The sequence below is a fragment of the Epinephelus fuscoguttatus genome, linkage group LG2, assembly GCF_011397635.1.
Source record: "Epinephelus fuscoguttatus linkage group LG2, E.fuscoguttatus.final_Chr_v1".
NCBI classification, from domain to species: domain Eukaryota; kingdom Metazoa; phylum Chordata; class Actinopteri; order Perciformes; family Serranidae; genus Epinephelus; species Epinephelus fuscoguttatus.
Genome location: NC_064753.1, coordinates 22,764,880 through 22,789,231, shown reverse-complemented (window position 1 = coordinate 22,789,231; position 24,352 = coordinate 22,764,880). Strand labels below are relative to the sequence as shown.

At 39.8% G+C, this 24,352-nt stretch overlaps 1 protein-coding gene across 2 annotated transcripts in view; it reads right to left on the bottom strand.

Moving 5' to 3' along the window:
- The window catches only part of LOC125906310 (CUB and sushi domain-containing protein 1-like), a 537,329-nt gene that overhangs the window by 138,863 nt on the left and 374,114 nt on the right, over positions 1-24,352 (bottom strand). For both annotated transcript variants that reach the window (XM_049604892.1, XM_049604902.1), the window contains exons 23-28: positions 23,479-23,667; positions 21,560-21,729; positions 12,106-12,262; positions 9,612-9,803; positions 1,729-1,855; positions 1,014-1,225 (exon numbers count right to left, since the gene is read on the bottom strand). In XM_049604892.1, the coding sequence (XP_049460849.1) occupies positions 1,014-1,225; positions 1,729-1,855; positions 9,612-9,803; positions 12,106-12,262; positions 21,560-21,729; positions 23,479-23,667 (1,047 nt within the window). The remainder of the gene's footprint in view (positions 1-1,013; positions 1,226-1,728; positions 1,856-9,611; positions 9,804-12,105; positions 12,263-21,559; positions 21,730-23,478; positions 23,668-24,352) is intronic.

Genomic DNA, 24,352 nt, shown 5'->3' with positions numbered 1-24,352 from the left:
GAAAGATGGTTGGGACTGTCTGCCTTTGATTGATTTGCTGCTACACTGGATGCCAGTGGCTTTAGTCAATGATTCTAACAGTTCACAGGCATTTTTGGGTACATTGGTTCATAAATGAAGATAAGAACTTCTAAAAGACAAGGTAAGAACTTGGAAAACCTGAAACCAGAAATTGTACATGTCACTTTCACTCATTGTAGAAAACACTGGTGAAGACCAATTCGAGAGGTTGTAATCATGAAGTTATGGCTGTATTGGAAAATGGATTCAAGTAAAATAGTTTTATTTATTTAAAAAATCTTTTTGAGTAAGTGTGATAAAAAGGTAAAATCTTTTGACAACATTGAGATTTAAAGACAATTTTGAGATTTAAAGTCTAGTTTGTGAGCTCAAATCCCCTAATGTGAATAAATCGACTTTGTTCATTAGCCTGTAAAATTGTTTTTAGCATATTTTTTTCTTATTATCATTATTCTTATTAATCCACTTCTCAAATAAATATTTCACAATGTTGTTTAAATAGCTAACTACCCTGAGAGGAATCAGCACAAATAGTTTTGTCACTGCATCACCTGCTTTCCTAAACTGTAGGATATGACCAAAACTGAGCCACAGGTCTCCGGCGGGCTCCTTCAGCACTTAGTAAGCCTGGGTCCCAGGGTGAGATATTAAATTTCTCATTTGATTCTTTGGCTTAAGGTTTTTCAGAAATCCTGTTAAATGCAGCATTAATTCCAGATTAATTCTCTTATAGCTAATATGAATGAGGTTTATATAATAACCAAAAAAGCTATATGTGTGATGAGTGCTGAGTTTGTTAATTAGCTAATTTAATTGCTAATTCAGTAATGGGTTTTTCTTCATAAATGGATGTGGGGGATAGAGTCAGACAGACCACCCAAATCAGTAATTTAGCACAATCATGGCACACTTTTGTTTTCAGTCATTTGGGGTTTCCTCCACCATGTGTATTCCAAGTGTAATGGTTGTGATTTAGAGTTAAATGTACTTACTGGAAAACTGTATAGAAAATCCCTGCTTGCTGATGAAGTAATCAGAGTCAAACTGCAGCGTGAGTATGTTGAAAGTCGAGTGGATATCTTCAGGTAAGGCTGGGCCTGACCATTCTTTCAAAAGTATCCCCCCATCCGATGGCCCAGATGGACCATCCCAAACTCTCAGGATATCGTGGCCGACCTCAGTGTCAAAGACGATGAAGTGGAGGCTGAGAAAACACAGTAAAATACAAAGATCAGAGATGCAATACAAACATTAACAACTGTTCTTTATTCAGCAGTTTTCCCCAAATCAAGTCAGCCATAAGATGAAATGAAGCAGAGCTGAGAAAAGACAGATCACACGAGTGCACACACACACAGGAATGTCAGCAGTAGCCACCATGTGTTGAGAAACACGATGGTGGCATAATGACTAATGTGGTGTACTCTCCTACACAGCAGTGGCTTTGACAGTGAACATTTATCTATAATTAGTGAATATATCATTACCTGACAGTCTTGTGAGTGTTCACCTGTGTAGTCCATGTAGAGTGAGTTAGCCAGTAAGCTAACCCTATTTATGCCAGAGAAAAGCAGCTCTGTGGATACTTAAAAAAACATTCCTTGTCTAGATTCCTCTGATGTAAAACCAAAACAAACCCAGATAACTGCAGGCCATCAACATACTCACACTGGCTTCAGTGTACATATCCAACTGCTTCATAATTACCTGATAGTCTTGCCTGTGTCTGCCTCTATTGTCCAGGTACAGTGGAGGTTGTTGTCATATGGAGCAGGATATCCTGGAGACAGAATCCGTCCAGACACTGCTCCACTTATGTGACCTCCACACTCCGCTACAAGGACACCAGACAAAGGGATGATCATCACTTGGGCGGAAAAATCTTTTTTATCCTCTTTTTATTTAGGTCCTTTGAAATATATCCATCAAATCAGAAATACATACAGAACCACATTTTCATCCTAACCAAAGTAACACAACACACACAAAACCACAGCAGGTATAACACTACTACACACATTTAAAGGGATATTTTGTTGATTTTCAACCAGCTTTGTATCCTGACAATGTGGGTAGTATGTGTGAATGAGCTGTGGTAAACTTCCCTCCATCTTACCAGCGCCCAGATCTCCCTGCTCATCTCTCAGCTTTTGCTGGCTCTAGGGCTGTTGCTGGAACTACAGATTGTGCTTCTGCATTTTGTTATGCGTGCCACCACGGACACCAAGAGCAGAAAGGCGGATCAAGAGACAGAGGCACCCCTCTCTTAAACTCATACCAAACTCAGATCAAACTGTAAAGTTAGGCAGTGCTGATCAAATGTAAACCAAGATTCCGTTACTGTATTGCCTTTCTCACCTTAAACGTCTTCAGAAACATATTTTAGTGCTCTGTTTAGCTGTAACACAAGAATCTGTGAACAGGAGGTAGACATTATACCGTTTACTATATTGTAAAAACTGAGATTAAACAGTAGTGCTTATGAAATATGAACCAAGATTCTGTTACTGCGTCAGAAACATATTTTAGCATTTAACTCTGGATCGTTTGTTACCAGCTGGTTGCCATATTGTCTGCTGTGTCAGAACGGACAAACTCGCATTACATTACCCACCAGCAGAAGCGTTTATTGGTCCAGTGCGGTGCAGTGCATTCTGGTAGTTGTAGGCTTTCTACCTCTTGAGCAAAAGTAAAAGCCACAGTCATTTTCTCTGTTTTCTTTGGTCATGTTGCACCAATGTCTAGTATTTGCATCTTTCTACTGCATAGACAGCCCAGTTTCATGAAAAGACCATCTCTCCAGCAGTGAAATACTTATTAAATGTAACTGGATAGATCAAACATGGAAGGAGCATCAGAGCATTTAACAATGCAAGGATTGCGGGCAAAGCCATATATTGCAGGATTACTGCAGGTTTATTATGAATAGCACACTCTGCAGTAGATATTGTTGGCAACTTGCAGCAACTGCTCAGCCATAAAATCCACTCTTATTAATAATGAAGATACTGAACACTGTATTGGAGTATATGAGTATCTGAATCAACTTTTTCTAAAGTGACAAAATAAAGAAAATAAATCACATAAAGTTATAGTGATGTACTGACAATCCTGTTTAACATTGGATTGTCAGAGTCAGTGTACTAGGTGTGCAATAATTTTATGGATTCGTAGCTCTTTCTGTTTTAGGTGATTTGTTCATGTTTATCCTGTTACAGATTCTCTCTCAACTGGAGGTCATCACAGCCACACTAAGTGTCACAGAACTGAGACTTGACCTGTGAACTGAGTGGGACTGGACTAAAATTATAATCTGTCTAAATGGGTCGAGTAGGGTCTTGTTTTACTGCTGTGGCTCTCCGGTCTGTGGGTAAATGTTTAAAATCAGGGTGGAACCAAGTGGATCAGAGCGTACTCCGTATCAGCTCTGATCATGTGGCTCTGCAAGTCATGATCTCAGCTGGAGGAAACATTCTGAGAAATCATTATATATGTCAAAAATACATGCCATTAAATCACTTTTTTTATTAGATTAACAGACACTGATTAGAACATTGCTATGTTCAATCCATCTTTCACCCAGTTGGCTACAGAATGTTGGTAAAGATGCAAATATGACTTTCAATCAGTGTTATAGTTAAGACCACCTGAACCAAGTCCAAGTCAAGACCAAGATCATACCAGTGCGAGTCCCACACTTCATGACACACTTACAATAAAACATGAAACATACAAACCATAGGCACTCCTCAAATTGATCTAAAAGATCCACATTCCCATAAAAACACCCACAGAAAACAAATAAAGATTCCTCTTCATTCACCTTCTTTATTTCCATACTATACATGTATGTGTTTGCGTGTAAGTATACTCTGAGAAATGCCAATAAAATGATCAAACATAGGGATACACAACAATGGATTTTTTGCCAATATACGATATGCCTATATGTAAGAACTCATTTGACTCAGATCGATATATCCACTTTTTTCCCCATCTAATTTAAATGATCATCAAGTCTCTTCTGTAGTGGAATTAAGATTATATTATACATGCATACTCTTATCATGATGGCCCACCAGCAGATGGAGACATGAAATACAGTATTTTTTAGTATGCAATGTTCATTCACTGTGCAAAATAAGAAAAAGCATGTTGGCCAGTTCTGATAGTTCACTTTAAAGCCGATATTGGCCGATACCAATGACGTGCTGACATTATCAGCATGTTGGCTGATTCCAGTATTTCATTTCAAAGCCAGTATTGACTGATATCAATGATGTGCCGATATTACTGTGCATCCTTAATCAAAAGGTATTGCCAGGGTGAATTTTATGTGTTGGAATTTTCCTTTGTTTTCTATAAGCAAACTAATACAAACACGAAGGAGATGGAATCGACTTAACTATCTTATTTCAATGCCCCTTTTTTGTACAGGCAAATTAGTGCTATCCCCACAGTCGTCGTCTTGACGTGTCTTGGAATAAAACCAAGAGTCCTCTGTCCAAGACTGAGACAAAACCGAGTAAAAATGCGGTTAAGTCTGAGACAAGACCGAGACCCTCAAAAAGTGGCCTTAATTTTATATACTTTATTAATCCCCCTGAGGAGAAATTCAGTTTTTTTCACTGCTGTCAATTACACACAGGTCCGAAAGATACACATGCACAAACAGGACGTATACATGCACAAAGTACAGAGTGACAGAGTGAGGGGGCTGCCTTGGTCAGGCACCCCGCACGGTTGGGGGGTTTGGTGCCTTGCTCAAGGGCACCTCAGCAGTACCCAGGAGGTGAACTGGCACCTTTCCAGCCACCAGTCCACACTCCATATTTGGTCTGGACGGGGACTCGAACAGGCGACCCTCCAGTTCCCAACCCATGTCCCTATGGACTGAGCTACTGCCGCCCACTTGACACCAGTCTGGAGACCAACACTGATCTCAAGAACACTGCTTTAAATACTTATATATGTTAGTCTTTGACGCATATAAACAAATCATTTTTGGAATTTGTATGATTTTACATTTGTTCTCTTCTTATTACATTGTTGCTCTTTTCAACCGACTATAGAGCATGATGCTGCTGCCAGTGTTGGCGTTCTCTTGGGTCAGTTTGGTTTGACCTTATTTTGATGTGGGTCTAATTATCCTCAGGAATAATCTGATTGGGTCTGACTGTGCTCATGTCTGTTGTAATTCATGGACATTAGGTTTGGGTAGGTCTTCCAAGGGTACGTTTTAGGTTGCGTCCAGCATGGACCTTCAAAGACCTCTACTTTCAATATAACCGCATTCTTTGTATCAAATTTCTTGCTCTTCCCTCCAGCCCCATTAACATTTCAGTTCATCTCCACGAGAAGCGGCTCCTCTACTTTGCTGTAATTTACTCTGAGGTGTGAAGGTTGAGTTTAATGAGAATCAGTTAAAACAGGCCTTGAATCATTGAATCACCCTTAAATTATCCAAGCTCCTGCTATTCAGTTTCAAGGTTTGTGAGTAATTTTGATGGCAGTTTTCCCTTTAAGGATCTCCCTATAGCATTCAATTTCAAGAAGAAAATGCTGTTTATTGCACAAGACCGAAGTGGCTTCTGTGTTATTTTTGTATTGTTTTCAGTGGCGAGGAACAGGGGAGATAGCAGGAAGCAGGGGAAAAGGCTGGGAGCAGATTTGAACTCATCATGGTAGTACATGGTAGCCCACTGAGCCAGCAGATCGCTGCTGATTAGAAAACAGTTTGGTATAGAGAGTGCTTCATATCAGTGTGTGTGCATTGTGTGTGTATGTGTGAGTTAAGAGGGCACCATTAACATGGCTCCACAATCTACAATGCCATGACAACCTACTGCTGCTGCATTACCCTCAACAGAATGCTCACACATAAACACAAACACAAAAGGGGGTAGGAAATAACAACACAATCTCACACGCCAGAAACATACTTGAAAACACTTATGCGGTTATGCAAGCACATACGCACATATGAATGCACACACCCACACAGGTAAAATAACCAGTTGCTTTAGTCCCTGGTAATACAAAACATAGGAGGAAAGGCAACTAGTCTGCTATGTTTTATCATGACAAGCAGGTAGAGAGGGAAAGAGGCACAAACACACATGAGAGAGAAAAAGAGAGTTGTTTAGTAAGCTTGGGCCAATGACAACTACAATTTCCCAGGATAGGAAAAGAAAGAGAGAATAAATGGCACACACATATACAGAAGATAGACAGATTTACTGCATGAAGAGAGAACGTCAGAAAGACTCAGAGGTAGACCAGAGAGAAAGAGAGAGAGAGACGGTATAGAAACAGCCTGAGGCAAAACCATCTCCTCATCTCAATGCTAGTACATGCAGATATGGGACTGAGCCAGACAGACAGGGAAGGAGACAGTCGGAGAGGCAGAAAGACAAACGCCCCAGCAGACAGACAAAGGAGGAAGATACAAAGGTAGCTATGGAGGTAGTTAGCCCAGGGCTCTGCCAGCAAGTATTCTCCTGGTTGCTGGCTTACCTGAAATAAGGCAGCAACAGAGCAGCTACAAATTAATGACTGACTGCAGAGGTACACAGGGACACGCACACGCGCGCACTTGCACACACACACACACACACACACACAGATTTACACACATCCTGCCAAAAACGCATACCCTTCCTCATTCACACCCATATAAATACATTCACCGTGCACACCTATGCACACACATTCTTTTTAGTTGCCATTAGCAACCACATCAGACCATGTCCCACCTCAGAGAGCTCAGGTGTGCTGGCAGGTTAGAAAGACACAAGGCTTGGCTCTGCAGCAGGGAATTCCAAATTAACATGTGCCAAGTGCCTGCGTTTACCCAACAAGGTAGAAATACTTACAGGGAAAAGTGCTTTAATTTTAAAATATGCAAAACCACAAAATATTTATGGACAAGCAGGAATTATGGACAAAAAATACGAATTTCCTTCAGGGATTTCAAAGCTAGCTGGAAACAATACAAACAAACAAAACGTCAAATTCATGCTTCACTGGTGGTTACTGAATGGCAATAAGGAATCAGAATGGCCAGCTGTACATGCTGTAGCTAAAACCCAAAACTACTTTCACAGGTCTATAGGCAAGAGGGGGAAAAAAGTCACCATGTCAAAGCACCTGAATCTTTTGGCATACTCCTCTCCAACCTAATTAAGGACTGCCAAGTGCCAACTAAAGCTAAATCTGCTCTCTGGCAGTTTATCTACCTCAAAACCTAGGAAATATTCAAATATATTCCAGATATGCCAAATGAGAAACCTTTACTTTTGTCATTTTCATGGTCTGAAAAATAAAACCTGATATTGTGGGAGTGCACAGCAACAGCCACATAGATGGCTGATTATAACATTATGCTTTCCCTCAGTTCTAATAGCCATCCTTCAAGCTCCGTGATCATTTTCTCAATTTTGTGTTCTTTCAACTAAAAATTTACATGACTTTGATACAACCAGGCAATTGTTTTTATATCCCTGTTTTTTATGTGTTTGTATGACATTCATATAAGAAATAAGCTGTCTTCCTTTTAAGTCAGTAAGAATCACAGCATTTTGGTGTTACTACCAGTATCCGATTGGAGTTTAATACTTTAACTCTTACAATCAATTGTTACTTTTGTTATCACCCTCTTCAGCTGGATTTTGAAGACGGACTCAGAGTTATCTAAAATCTGACTCCTATTCCCAGAATATCTGTCATCACAGTGGTGCAATAGTTAGCACTGTTGCCTCACAGCAGGAGGATTCTGGGTTTGACCCCGCAGGGCAACTTGGGCCCTTCTGTGTGGAGTTTGCATGTTCTCCTCGTGTCAGTGTCGGTTTTCTCCATGTTCTCCGGCTTCCTCCCACAGTCCAGAGACATGCAGGTTAAGTGGTGACTTTAAATTGCCCGTAGGTGTGGATGTGAACGTTAATGGCTCTCTGTGTCAGCCATGTGATAGTCTGGCAACCTGTACAGGGTGCCCCCACCTCTTGCCTGGGATAATAAGCTGGGATAGCCATTACAGATAATGGATGCATTTTGGCTTTGCCGTACTGAAGCCGTATTGGTGTCCTCAAAGCCACCAGATTCCATGTTCACTTTACTGGTACAACCTAAAATTGATGACCGCATCCTGTCTTACTTTCAAAAGTTCTAATAACTAATTTTAGCTGCCTGCGTTCTTTTGTGTCAGTAAAGTAGAAGCAGTGGCAGTAATTCCACCAGGAGAAATTCAACTTTTGTCATCTAAGCTAGTTCACTCTACACCCACATAAACTGTCATCCATCCATCCACCGCTTATTCTCTCAAGAAGTGATGGAGTGGGGGTACTGAAATGAAGAACGTATCTATGGTTTCTTAAAAATCAGATCCCATTGAAGACAACAGTAATTTTAGCTCACTGAGCATGTGAGCTGCTGGTCTGCCGCTGCCTCAATTGGTTTGTTTGTTAGTGTTAATGTATGACTTTGGTAAATCTGACCTATCCTGATTAAACACCACAGTCACACAATAACACAAACAAACTAGCTGATCAAGGCAGTGGTAGACCAGCAGCTCACACGTTCAGCGAGCTAAAATTACTGTTGTCCTCAGTGGGGTCTGGTTTTAAAGAGACCATAGATACGTTCTTAATTTCAGTACCCCCACTCCTCCACCCTTGAGAGAATAAGCGACGGATGCTTTATCACAGTTTATGTGGGTGTAGAATGAACTAGCTTAGATGACAAAAGTTGAATTTCTCCAGGTGGAATTACTGCCACTGCTTCTATTTTATTGACACAAAAGAATGCAGGCAGCTAAAATTAATTACAAGAACTTTTGAAAGTAAGACAGGATGCAGTCATCAATTTTGGGGTTGTACCAGTAAAGTGCACATGGGTGCACTTTTACTCCAGTCTGTGTTGTCCAGTAACTGAAAAGACTCAACAATTTGAGATGAATCAATATAGTTTTTTACATCACATCATTTTCTGGCATCTGAAAAAGTCTCTCCTGATAGAATATTCTATTTATTGTGCATGCTCAGAATAGAACAGAAAGCTAAGGCTTCTGTCAAAGTCTTTGGCATAAGATACTGTGCGCACCTTCAGGGTACAAGAAAGTAGTCTGGCTTACATTATAAATTTATCACAGTTCAATTCAGACAGTCATCCCCTATTTTTGCACCTTGAGCATGCCATCCTTAAAATACACAGAAGCCTGGTGCACTAAAATCTCATGCCCGCTGACATCCTGCTGTCCACACTCAGACAGGTTCGTGTGCACAGGTTGATGGATCAGCGAGGCCTGTTTTTACGCACAAAGGTGTATTAGCACCACTATGAATATTCCCTACAGAGTGTTGAATCAGTCCTCATGCCCTCTTTTCAAAGTATTCACCTGTATTGACTCAATCACTTTTTCACTCCCTCTCTCTTTTGAATCATCTCGCTCTGGCTGGAGCTTAGAAACACACACAAGTATCTTCAACTGTTGCTTTTCTCCACACTATATTTCTCATTGAATTGTTAATAATTCACATCTTGTAGTTTTGAATTATTGATGCGCATAGAACATACACATGTGTTTGCATACTAACCTATACAGGAAGGAAGTGGTTTGTCCCAGACACGTCTGTCTCCGCTAAGACAGGTCAGCGTACTGCTGCCGTGGAGACTGTATCCAGGGTTGCAGGAGTACAGGACAAACGTGTTGGCATAATGACCATCGTCCTGGATCTTGTAGCCGTAACTGGGGACACCTGGTTCCTCACAGCGTACCAGGTCAAAACCTAAAGAGATACACACAGAGGTACACATACAGATTAGGTCTTCCTGTCTATGCTGTAAGACAACATTGCATAAATGAACAGTGTGATTCAGAGCAGTTTTGGACAAAAGGACATAAGGTCATACTATTCTTCTCCTGAATCCTACTTCTTCCTGCAGAAATTTCAAGTTTGTGCACTCACTGTTAATGCTGAAGCTAGAAGTGACAGCTGCAGTGAAAGTTACTGGACATTTCATTCTACATTTCTATATTTTAAAAATGTATAGGCATCTCCCCTTTTTGAAAGATATAATATGTAGTGAGCAGCAACAGCAAATATATCCCTGGACTAAAAATGGGGTTTCTATATGAAACTGTAGAAAAACATCAAATGATAATTTCACATCCCACACAACCACAAATATTTTGTACACTTGAATGAGCACACTGCGAGGGATGTCTTTGTGTTTTGAAGATAACAAAGACGAAGAAAGTTTCCCACCTCGAAGACAGATGGATAAACAAAGACACAACAATGTCAACACATTTTCTTTCCCTTAGATCAGCCTCTCATGAACCCTTCACATCAGAAACATCCAAGTTGCAATGTAATGGAAAATGAACTGTAAATCTGTCAATGTCATCAAATGTTTTTTTCAACATCTTTGGCTCTGTATATAGTATAAGATAGATAGATAAATCACAAATAGATTTAAACAACATGCCATTTACAAACCACACAGCAACCAAATAGACTGAATGTACAGTAACATCCGTGGACAACAACCAAGGCAACAAAGGCAGTTGGTTAGACTGTCCTTCAGGATCTTCAATTCACTTAGAAACATTTCATGTCATACAAATAAATTAAGTAATGTGTTAGGATTCTTTCATTATGAATTGAGCTTTTGTCAGTAAAGACTGTGTAATGTCCTCTTGGCAGCAGATGTCGCTAAATTATTGGATTAGACATCTCCACCAATCCTCTTGACTGTTTGATTGATGTAATTATATGAAAAACAATACATGTTATCTGTTATTTCTGGACAGAATCAGGACACAAAATCAGAACCCGCTTATTGTCCAATCACGACTCACTCTTCCATAAAGCCTTGTAATAACATCTTTTACACAGCCAGCAACTTTTTAAGTGAGCTGTCTCCACGGTTTTGTGGGGTGTGCCTGCAAATGTCTATCCATTTCAGTAAAACAGATGCATCTCCCTTCCGTCAACCTTTCTTGTTAATGTCTTGAGCAGATGTTTGAACTCTTATTACTCTATTAAAAAAGCCTCTAACACTGTGTTGTATTAAAGCGGTTTTACTCAAGTCCCTGACCCTGTTTAAGAAACCATCGCCGCCACCCCTGATCAGATGCTTCTCTCCCCTCTCCCCTGTATAAACCTTCTATCAATCTCTCTTATCTATCCATCAGCTCATCCATTGTAGCAGAACTTTGCAGGAGGTGTCACCTTCTCCAGTTTAACGACTTGCAGACTAACGGCTGTCTAATGGTTTAGCTGACATACAGAGCATCCGTCTAGTATCTATACACCATCTAGCTTCTTCCGTTTGTCCCTTCGTCCAGCCGCTCCTCCACTCCAGATGTGTCACTTTCTCACCTTCTTTTAATGACTTGCAGATAAATGCTCCTCTAATAGCCTCTTTGACTTTACACAACAGCTGGTCTTGCCTTCTTAACAGACTCTCTTTAAAGCCATTAAGATGTGTGTGTGTGTGTGTGTGTGTAAGAGGGTGTATGTATGTGTGTTTCAAGCATTCATATGATCATTTCTTCTTTCTGTATGCTTGGTAAACTACTGTTGCACTCTGGACCCCACGTTCAACTGAAATTGCTTCGAAAACTGTTTGTTGATTTCTTTTCAGCTGTCAGAAGTGAAAGAAATAGCTTGGTAATTTGCTGACGGAGAAAGACGAGTCTCTAGAGTTTTGTAGTACATGACTCCTATTTTGCTCTGGTATGTAGCACTCAAGGATCACTTGACTGAGGCATAGGACAGATGTGGGATATATTCATGAGTGCAATCTAACACAATCACTACCACTCCAGTTTTCAATTAAAAAAAATCTCCTTACAAGGACCTTCATGATGAGCCACTCAAAATTTGGGAAATTACTGTTTGTGTGCATTTGTGTGGATGTGAAAAACTGTGTGTGAGAGAGAAAAAGTGAAAGAGAGGGTTGTTTTTTTTATGTACTTGAACAAACCATGGCTGTAACAGTAAACACAGAAGAAAAACAATCTGTTTTTCTGTCCAGTTTCTAATCAGTTGATCCAAAGTTAAACTTTCTCAAACAACTCACTGGTGTATGTGAGGCGAAAGCCCTGATTGGTTCCAGAGGCGTTGCTGTTGAACTCCAGCCACAAGCGATTGGACGTACTATTGATGACAGGACCCATCATGCCATCAAGTGTAAAGTTGCCAAGGAGACGGGATGAAGTGTTCTCTCCATCATACACCTGTCAATCAAAGCACAGTAACAGGACCACAGATTGTGAATAAAAACACAAGTTAAAAGTGTTTGTAGACATTTATGTGGATGCACGTTTCGGGTAATGAAAACATGATAGAACACAGGTGAATAGTACACTGCTGACCTGTCTGGACACCAAAGAATGCCACAAAATGTGGTCAGTCTTGAAAACAAAATTGCAGGGCACTGTCTGTATTGCCTGTGCCTCTCCTCTGCAACACACACTGAGTCATCCAAATGCCAAACAACGCAAGCGTGGCAAAAAACATCACTGTGCCTCAGGAAATAGCCACTTTGCTTAGCTTTGCATCAGCACGGACCTCGTGAAGCACCACAGATAGAGCCTAAAATATCACATGAAAGTTGCTGAGGTCACAAGTGAGTCGTTAAGGGGCTGTAATACAGTCTGTCAAACTGATGACGCCTTCCCTTTTTTATATTAAACCAGATTTTTATGCAACAATTCCAGAGAAAAATGAAACAAAATGTTAGGGGGGTTTCATGGTGGGTAAATAAATTGGGCAGCTTACTTTAAATTCTGTTTGCGACAATTAAAATCGGTGGAGTGAGCCTGCTGTACAAACCTACTTTGAGTTTTGCATTTTAATACTTGTCTAGCACCTGTGGGAAGCAGTAGATTCAAGTATCACTTTAAGTTGTGCAGCCCTCAATGAAAAATGAAAAAGTAGCTTATTCACAGTTGAGTTCGTCTCCAGCTGTGATAAGTGTTTCAAATTTTTGTTTATACTTTTGAAAATAATCTCGCTAAAGTAGATTCAATTTAACAGAGGAAACAACTGACAAGTAATACAGTGTGTTAGAAATAACCTGTAAAAGCTAGAAGTCTCGGTATGCATGTTCCCTATTGTTAACTGAGCACTAAGTTAAAAACAGCACATCAAAGTCTGTGTGTGTGTGTGACTTGGTTTGAAATGCTGTCATGCATATAATAGGAGCTAAAAACAGCAGCAAGGTGAAGGCTGGGTAGATTAGAACATCACTGGACTGGATTAATATTACAGGACTGAGCCTGTTTTCACTTTGTTCAGTTTTTTCTTCTTTTCATTCGTAAAAATTCGTAAAATTGCCATAGATGCTAACAGTTTAGCCTTCCCTCAACTGTCAACAATTTGGCTTCCCCTCATTTGCATTTTGATCACCAACCTGCACAGATACTCTCACAGTGGCGGCGCAAACAGGAGACAAAACAGCTGAAAGTCATTTATTTCAAATGAGCACTGTGAGAAAAGTAAATACAGAGGGTGGAGTAATGGCTGCCAGGAAGATCTGTGCAACTTGACAACATCGAAAATATGAGCAAAGTGTAACAGTGTCCGATTGAGGGGATGATGAGCACAAATCACTACTACAGGAAATTCACTTACCAAATATGCACTTACTATGTTCTAAGTACTTAATACTCCAAAAACATGACTCAACACACAGTAAACAGATTCAGTTTGTTGTTTGGAATCTAAGTAAGATAACATACTGCAGATATACACACAACCGAGCAAGCTGTGGTAGTGACAAATGGAAGCTGTGTACTTTGGCCATATTTTGACATTTTCTAGTGAAAGTATTGTTTGTGACATACTGAGCATACAGATGAAGAGCAGAGTAGAGGCTTTTACAGCAGAAGAGATTAGAGACATTAACAGGGATGATTTTCAAACACTTTTAAAGTTCATAGGTGGTAAGTATTTGATACCGAGACTATTTTTTGTTTGGGAGTTTGTTCTAGTGGTCACAAAAATCTCTGAATGCAGCTTTAATGTGGACAGTGGAGAAGTAGCAGGATGTGGAGTCTATTTTTGACTGCAGTTTGAAGGGGAGAATTAGGACTCTGAAGTACCTCATAATACTATCTCACAGCTGGGATATAAATGTGAACTGCTCATGCTTATATTTGGCAGCCTGGGACATTTCCACAGATTGGTGGTGACAGGTCTGCAGGTGGCAGGAATGCCAAAGAAAAAGGACTAAGGCGATGTACTGTTCTATCTCTACACGTACTGCCAGTCAGAGCAGACACCTCCATGTGAAGCCAAAGTAGGAGCTACAGTATGTTCATAAATATGAAGGAGATAGACAGTGTGAGTTTAAAAGTTTAAAACAGAAGAGTGGTATCACAGTATCTGCAGCATTACTCCCCTAAACTTCATTTTCCATCCCCGTTCCTCCCTCTCCACATCCCTCCAGTTCTATCTGTCAGTGTCCCCCAATTTTGCATCTCGCTGTCTGTCTCTACCTCTTTCTTTCTGTTTCTCTCTATCTCTCCCTCCTCCTCTCTCTGTTTCAGTAAAACCCAGTATGGTTAATGAAAAGCCCTGCAGCTCATAAATCAACATGTCACCATCTGCCACCCCTCCTCTCTCTGTCTGTCTGACTCTCTCCCTCTCTCGCTTGCTCTCCCACCACCTCTGTTTTCAAAGAACAATTCCTGCACAACCCCACTTTGTTTCTTCCTCACCCTCTCTCTTTTTTCTTCGGGGCTGCGCTGCATCTGAGTAAATTTGGTCAAGCACTGTATTAGAGGACATTTTTAGGCGTATTGAGCTTGGCTAGCCCCTTCTTTAACAAGTGCCAGGGCAGAAAACTTAGCCCGTAGCAAAAGGAATTGTAATGAGCTGGTTCATATGTTACAGGAGAATTTTGCCTAAAGCTTGCTGGAACTGTCAAACAAATGGTTTGTGTTCAGAGTGTTCAGCTGCAGTAACAGGCATTAGCGCCATTGCCGTTAGCCTGGGGAGTGGCATGCTAATTGCTAGCCTAAGTGGCACTTTGGGGCTTTCTTTCCAGTTCATTATGGTGTGCACTATGCTTTCTGCTAATTCTTTGGGGAAATTATAATTAACAATATATTGTACATTACTAGTCATTACCCTAATAAATCACTTCCATACAATCACACAAGATGACTGGTGTGCCGATACTTGCAGAGGTCACCCTGCGTTGCCCAGGGGATAGTGTAGGCTGGTGTTGAGTTTTGAGCATTTGTCTCCGACTATAAATCAACATTGTCAAAGATTGGTAAGGGCTACATTTGCAGTTCAAATTACAAAAACTAACTACTATGAGGCAACAAACTCTCACAACTCATGCATTATAACCTATGTCTCATTTATCCAGTTGTATGCTCAGTTCTTCCCAAACACATGCATTTTCACTAAAAAACCTAAGTATTGGAGCCTGGCTTTGAAGAGAGCACAGAGAAGTTTCACTTTCAGTTCACTTTTAAATAGTAAGGGAAGTTTGGGAGGTACTGAGCACAAAACTTTTTAAATGAGACTTGGATTTTATTGCACAACTTGTGTGAGAGTTTCTGAAAGGATGCTTTGATAAAGCTTTGGTGTTGTTAAACACGGTTCCAGATCAATCATTAAATAAATATGTCCGCCATTTTATGTGGAGGCATGCGAGAAAAACAATGCTTTCTGCACAAATTGAAGTTAACACAGCATGACTAATCGATTTACAAATGGTCATTTTTTAGGTGAAGAATTCCGTTAAGACCATCAGGGAAAAAGTGAGAAATATAGTTAAGTATATTAATTAGTTACAATTCCCATGCATGCTGCTCGAAATGACTGTAGTCCACGGCTCCTCTGCCAGCAGTGTGAGGTCTGTCCCTGTCCTGTTGCACCCTGTGCAGTAGGTAAGGGGCAGGCGGGCAGGCGGGAAGACAGGAGACACTGCTCTTGACAGGAATGGGAGTTTCTGTGGTATTGTTGAGTGGTGCACTATAGAATAAGTGCCATAACTGTAATGCCATTCAGATGTTTTGCTTTGATTAAAGATTTTTTAAATTGAATCAAATTGAAGTTGTAAAATGCTTCCATTGTTACTCATGCAAATGAATGACCGATGATGTCAATGATATGCAAATAAGCATACGACGTCCTGTGGTAAGTTTTAGTATCTTTGGTACAAGTGGTCGCAACTTACTCAGAAGAGAGTTGGCAAGAGTTAGATGATGTCAACATATTGATTCAGATACCCACTGAACATTTTACCTTGGAAAGAAAGCTAAGAACATGAAACCCTTTGAAAGGTCCTAATGTGTTACATTAGGAGGCTATTGAGCTGGGGAACATAGAGCCCTGGGGACTCGGGACTCTGGGAACATAGATGTGCTCCCTAATTTAATCACATGGCTATATTTTGCATAATTATTGCCCTTCACATGACCAATTTTTGACTGTACCCTATAGTTTTTAAATGACGGATGTTCAGGTGGAAAATGTGTAAGTGCAGAGGCTGCTTGATGTTACTTTATTTCCTACATAATTCATAAGAAGGTCAATAGCCATGCCAGCAGCCTCATTTAGCTGTTACGCCCATTACACACAAGATAGAGAAATGGTTGGATTAATGACAATGGAGAAACGAATTAGCTATTCTTACTACCAACTAACTCAAATGCCAATAACACATAGAGAAATTAATTTCCATGCCTAACTGGTCAAATGTGTGTTGTATTACCATCAGAGTATTTTGTTCTCTACTGTATATTCATTACCATACATCACTATAATGCAACAGTTGGTTCGTACAAGAAGGGGGAATGACTGTGAAGAGACATTTGCTTTTCATCTCATTTAAAAAGTTATTCGTTATCAGTAATTTGAAGCCAAACTGAAGCCAAATATCTAATATTATTGAGTGCCCTAAGTTGAACGTGATGTGTCACTCTTGCCATCAGTCTCAGGGCCTCCCATTACTATTTGATTGCTATGTTAACATCCAGTGCATCCTCATTAACTTTTGTCACCTCTAGTCATTCTCTGTATTCTATTCCTCTCTTCCTGTTATTTTCAGATAAGGAATCAATTTATTACAGTAAATACTATGTCAAATGCCTTGTGAAGAACACAGTGATAATTTGAAAAAGGGCAAATGCCTTCCTCTGCTCTCCAGTCTCAGTGGTTGCATCCTTTTCTTGTATTACACAGACAATGACTGCGTTTACATGCACAAAATGTTTTGTTTTTTGTTCTTATTCTGCAAAAGAAAATATTCATACTGGGCTATTTACATGTCTCGTGGAAATGAATATTCCACTAATATTCCTGTTCAGATGCAGCCACACATACTCTGTTTAACATGCTCTACCATGTCATTTATTGAGTCAAATATGGAACAGTGGAACAGCTGGAGTTGCTTGTGCCATTTTGCTTTTTTCAGTGGCGAAGTTGATCATACGAATACAGTCTCCCTCTTTCATTCCTTCAACATCCTCTTGAAAAGGTTGGCTTTGCAATCCAAAAACCTGTTGATATCCAAGTCTTTCATAATGTTTACAAGAAGTTATGTTTCTCCTCTGACCAGAAATATGGACTTTTCTTTTGGGCATGCATTTCTGCACCAGCCTCGCAAACTGCTGGCGAGTTGGTTTGTGTATAACGTCTCCATGACAATGCACAGAGCTGACCATAAACAGGCAAGAGGCCGTGTGTTGCAAACTATGGTAAAATTCCCACCTGACACACATATTTTGAATACACTGGATACATGTCCAAAAAAATGCTTCTAAAACAGGAATAATATCAGCATATCCCACATGTATTATTCAGAAAATGCTACATTGGGAAAAAGGCCTAATACAGAATATGCTCTTAACATGACCCCTCACAAATCCAGAATACTGTCATATTCAGAATAATAGTGGAATATTAGTGTGCATGTGACACAGTCAATGTCATAGCAGGAGGGGGGCTGCGGTGAAAAGCAGGGCATGTTAGAAAACTAAGGTAGAGAAAACTTAAAAAGGCTGGACCTGCTTCTCTTCATGCGGAGTCAGACTGTGATAGAATATACTGTATAGGAAATATTTAAACATGTTTACGTCTGTTAACCATCTTGATGTCACTTTCCCTGACAGGGATTTTTTTCTTTTATTAGTACCTAACCCACTGGGAGCACTTTCACCTTTTACAATGGTGTTATGCCTCTCTGAAAATCTGGAAGAACCCTGCTAATACAATCTAACCACAGACAGGCTCAGCCAATGCTCTAGGCCTAATACTGATAATACACTCTAACCACATTCTGGCTTAACCATGCCCTCAGGCCTAATACCACTAAGAGACATTGTGAATGGAACAGTTTTAGACGATGTCTGTAGGACAGCGTCAAGACTGTAAAACAGCTCACACAGCTGCTCCAAACTGACACTGAAGTGGGCACATGTACCCGAGAGAGGATTTATGAGGAATTATGAGCCTTGGGAACATCTGTAACTCTCTTTCTATTAAAGACGTACACAAGTATGCACATCAGAGTTTATAGTACATAAACATATCAGTTAAATTCTTGTATATACCCTGTGATGACTCCACATCTTTAAAGGGACAGTTCAAAATCAAATATACGTATTTTTCCTCTTACCTGCGGTGCTATTTATCAGTCTAGATTGTTTTGGTGTGAGCTGCTGAGTGTTGGAAATATCAACCATAGAGATGTTTTCTTTCTCTTTAACATAATGGAACTAGATGGCACTCAAAAAATACATTTGAAAAACTCAACAGCAACATCTCTTTTCAGAAATCACATCCCAGTTTCTCAAGATAATCCACAGACCTTGCCGTGAGCAGTTTAATGTAGGAGATATTTCCTTTCTACCTAAGTACACCCATCAACTGTATCACCGCGCAGAATGAAGCGTCCATCTACTCATGAACAACAGATGTAAACATTTATGGCATCAAGCTAAGCTGTAACCTAGCTCAGTGGTGATAGGTGAGCTAGCAGTTGGTGCATGGCTCATTCTGCACAGTGATATGGTTGACAGGTGTAGTTTGGGGAAAAAAATAGAGTTGCTACATGAAATTGCTGTCAACAAGGTTTGTAGATTATCTTGAGTAACGGGGTCATAACGTCTGGTAGGAGACATTGCTGTTGAGTTTTTCAAATTTATTTTTTTGCCAGTTGAGTGCCATGTTAGAGAGAAGGCAGACATCTCACACCAAAACAATCTAGACTGATATATAGCACTACAGGTAAGAGGAAAAAAAAGGAGTGTCAATTTTGGGGTGAACTGTCCCTTTAGGATTTATGGGGGCACCAGCGGACTGAGAAGACTCAAAAAATCATATTGCAGATCGAGCTTGTATCAAGCTTACCTCCCAGTGCTTTCAAGAACAGATTTTTTGCTGCAGTCATATTAGCTTGCATAAAGGCACTTAAATACTTTGTGTGAATAATACATTTCTATTCTGTTGTATAGTATTCTGCTTTATAGCTATTTATTTTACTTATTGTTACCGCATATTACGGCCAATTAAAAATAATACTAATATTTATGCATTTTATTTATAGGCGTCTTTCAAAGCACTCACAGACACCTAAAAAAACAAGCTGCAATGTATCAAGACATTATAAAAACAATCAAAGCAGTAATATACAATGATAAGCTAATAAAATAACAAGATATACAATCATCATCAGTGCAAATTTCAATGTGGGTGGAACGTTATAGTCAGGATCAGACAAGATATGCCAGTTTGAAAAGGTGCATTTACAGATGGGATTTGAGGGTGGAAATAGAGTTGCTGTTGTGAATGTCTTGTGGGAGAGAACTCCAAAGGTGGGGGGAAATGGCTGAAGGCTACAGACCCCATGGCAATGAAGCAGGCAGATGGTGAAGTGAGTTGGATGGCAAAAGAGGATCTGAGAGTACTGGAGGGTGTGTAGATATGAAGGAGATCAAAAAGACACAAGGGGCTAGATTATGAAGGGCCTTAAAGGTGAGAAGCAGAATCTTTAAATTGATTTTATATTTAACAGGTAACCAGTGCTGAAGAACAGGAATAATATGATACATAGAGGTGGATAAAAAATTAAGGTTACCCTCAAATACAACAATAACACACTGCAGTGGGGTTGTTAGGGGGTTAAAAGAGGCAGAATGGATCCCTTTGTGCCTCTGTTTCCCAAGTATTCATTCAGCTGTGGATGGCCACTGCAGCAGGAGCACCATCAGCACTAATAGAGAACATGGGTAATAAACCCCCGCAGGGATGTTACTGCTTCTTACAACAATGTTTAACACATCTAACAGCTAGGGCACACCTGCTAATACAATTTAACTACATACTGGATAAACCAAAGATTCAAAGACCCTCCTGTCGTTCACATCTTTACACCAGCCTTTTTCTTGCACACCTCATATAATTAGGGGCTACACATTCCCTGACATCTTAATTGGACCAGGTGTGCATGGCTGGAACAAAAGCTTGTGTAACAGACCTTTGAGGACCGCATTGAGAAAGTTTGAGTACACAGACGTAAAATAATTAGATGAGAAATTCCCATTTAAAGCAGTGCTTTGCTTTTGTGCCAAACACAGAGAAGAGAGAGATTGAAGCATTGAAACCTCCCTGAAATGTTTGTTCAGTTCCGCACTGTTTGAGCATCATGCAGCCCACTGTATATACCTCTTGATGATGGAGCACAGGTAATTAATAAAATGGCTAACTTACTTCAAAACTTAGTGTTTAGTTGAGGCTGAATATTCTGATAATTCTTGTTATATTGTTGAACATTTAACATACATTTGAACATTAAAGAAACATGTTTTTGGCTCCTCTATCTGATCTGTACTCACAGATATAAATATCTCTGAATAAAAAATGCCACACATTTCAATAAAACCTAAAGAATGCTGCCATATATCTATATCTGCTTCAAAAATAGAAAATATCTAATAGCTGCATGGTGTAATCCTTAAATTTAAAGATATACTCTGACTGTTTTGACTTGGCTCTTGCCCTAAACCCTAAATCCTCATAATTAATTTAGAATGACAGTACATTGTCATTTAATGCCAATACTGACAATTATTTTTTCGTGAAAAACAGAAAGAAAACCCTCTTTCTCATGCAAACAGCATGTAATGCAGTGCCTGATAAAAATGCAGTGTGCTGATGGCAATGTGCTGTACATGCCAATGACAACAGATACTTGATCATATCTTTATGGTCTAAGTGCTTGGTCACTACAACAAACATTTTGTTTTGTTTTTTTCGGCACATCATGTTACTGTGTTCATGATATTATTACCATTATAAACAATGATGTATAATCTATTCAAGCATATACAGTACATGTCAAAGCATGCAGCTTTGCATACAGACAGGTTTTGATTATGACTCTGAGTGCACTGTGTGTATCTTTGAATCTGTAAATAAATTATGCATTTATTTATTATTTTTTACCACCTGGGAGAAGTTGTGTGTGTGTTTGTGTTTTTGTGCTAGTGTGTGTGAGTGTGCGTGCATACCTTGAGATAGTCTCCATCTTGCAATGAGAAGCTCTCAGCTTTCAGCCTGATTCCTTTGCCCTTTTCAGTGGTGATGCGGTAGATGCACTCGTGGTTGTTGTCGTAGTTAGAGGGGAAGTTAGGAGAGAGAAGAACGCCTTCTGGTCCAAGTGAAGAGGCTCCACACTCCGCTACAGCAAGAGGGTAAAGAGGGCAGGCATAGTGCAAATCAAAATCATACATTTCTAACTAATTATCTCTGAGCAGTCAAAATATCTGGGTTGGCTTACTGTGTAAAAAAATGAGAGGCAAGGACTCCCAATTCTTCATAAAAATGCATATATGTAACAACCACAAACCTTATTCAACTCAGCAAACATGATAAAATAATAATAAATAATCATACATCGCTTAAAAGCACATGTTTGAAATGTGCTTCAAAAAAGATATAATCACAAATACAAACATTAGGGACAGAAAAACACATTCAAAAACAAAGCAATTAAACATAAACAGCACAGTTAAAATGAGGGCAAAATGAAAACCACTGCATAAAAGCAGGTCCAGATTAGTTTGTCAGAAATAAAGTGTTTCGTAGAAATTATACAGAATTATCTAGCAGGTGCAGTGCCTATCAAAGTTTAGGAATTCAAATAAGTGGTACTTTGTGGAAATAGAGTTTTGTCATATGTAAATGAGGAGAGGAGAAAAGCAGGCTTTTAACTCCCACTGAGGACCACCACTACTTGGAAGGGAGAAAGAGGAAATGGAAGTAATGAGACAGACAAGAGAGAAGCCGGTGTGAACAACACGGAGCTCACTGAGAGAGATGCAGTGTTTATCAAATCTGAACAAATTCAAAACAATATTCTTGTCAGTGTTCTGTAGTTTTTAAAGCAGATTAGGCTAGGAGTTAAGAAGCATAGGATGCTACCAGCAATTCTTCCGGAAATCTTTTGAAAGTGAGGACAACACTACAGAGAGAGTGTGTGCAAGAATACGGGATAGTGGAGGGGGAGAAGAAGGGGATGAACAGAGAGCTGGAAGAGGAAGAAAATAGGAGGAGATAGCACAGGAGCCGAGACAGACGTGAGCCTTTTGAAAATATGCAGAGAGAAATTAGAAAAGGGAAAAGGGGAGTAACAAAAGACACAGTATTACTGTATCACCGTTCATATAGCAGCTAATGCCCTAATTATCCAGCCAAGGACTGTCTAAATACAGAGGAAGACGAGCTACGGTTAGAAAGAGAGACAGAGAGCTAAAGAGAGGGACATTTGGAAAGAAACAGAGGGAGAGAGGTGAACGCAGTGAATGTTGCCAGCTGTTGTTGCTCAGTTTTTATGTTAGTCAGGCCCGATCTCTTGACAGATAATGCTATTATAGCATTTTTAGTCTGCTCTTTTGGGAGCTTAAGAATTACCAGCAGCCACCAGTCAGACTCTCATGAATTACCAGCAGCATCCAAGGAAACACTGGTACTCATCAAATTTCAGCAAATTACAACCTGCTAACAGCCAAATCCTGGCAAATAAAGCCAACTGTCAACCAGTCAAATAACAGTAAATTACCTTTTTGTCAGCTGTAAAATACTGACAAATTACAACCAGGAAAATGCTGATACTTTACCTCCAGGCTTATTCGTATGGTGAAAAAGTTAATTTGAAAGTTCTATTTTACAAGCTGCCACTTATTTGCACAGAAGATAAACCCTTCCTATAAACTTTGAAGACAGAATAACTTTTGAAGGGCTTGTTACAACACCGCTATATATAACACTGTGTAAAGAAAGGTCAATGAGTATACAGTATAATGCCCACACTCTAGACAACTGCATGTCTGAAACTAAAATCCAAATGTTTGTTTTGTGTGCACTGTCAATCATTTTACATTTTCACTGAGGCACCAGTCAGTTCACCCCGTCTACTTGACTGTCTTACCTATACATCGTGGCAGTATGTTGCTCCAGACTCGCCTGCCTCCTCCCAGACAAGTGATCTTGCTGTCTCCCTCAAGTCGGTAGCCATGGAAACAAGTGAAGGCCAGCGAGTCGCCAACTCGAAATCTGAATCCCATCCTCCTGCTATACGCTGGCACGCCGGGATCCTCACATGGCTCTAAGTCATATTCTATATATATCCAGGAGAGATAAATAACATTGTTGGAGTCGTTATAAAAAGACCAAAGTGGTGTGAAATGTAAAGGACCTGTGTGAATGTTGTGAAGTTAGCCAAGACTAAATAAAGTAAACAGAAAAAGTGAATTAATTGACTTATAATTTTAGTTAATGGTGTGGTAGCTAAAAAGTCATATTGTCATGGGCTCATTGTCACCTCTTGTGGCCACAAATCTGCAGTTCTCACCAACTGAAGTACCAGTGTTTTTTGTTTTTTTTTTACACCTTTCTGGACTCAGTAGGCAGTAATAAAGCTCAACCTATTTGCCTTAGTGCACTACATTGAGGTCAAGAAGGTGCAGCACTAGAAAATGTACCTGGACAAACTACACAAAGGTGAGACTTGTGCTTTATCAGAGGTGTTTTTGAGTAACACTTTTCAGTTTTATAAGAGAATGGGCTGAAGACTAACTGGTTGGTTTAGCAAATGTACGCCTGGTTATTTGCTCTGTCTATGTTAAAGAGCAGCATACAGTGACTTCCATGAGCTTTTTTATGACACCTTCTGGCACTGTCACCAAAACAGTAGAAAGGACAGTTCCAAATGGGACTAAGAGTGCAATCTCTTTCTACTATTTTAGGTTTTATGTGAGGTCTGTGACGATGAACAGAACCTAAAATAGCGTGCAGTTGGGTTT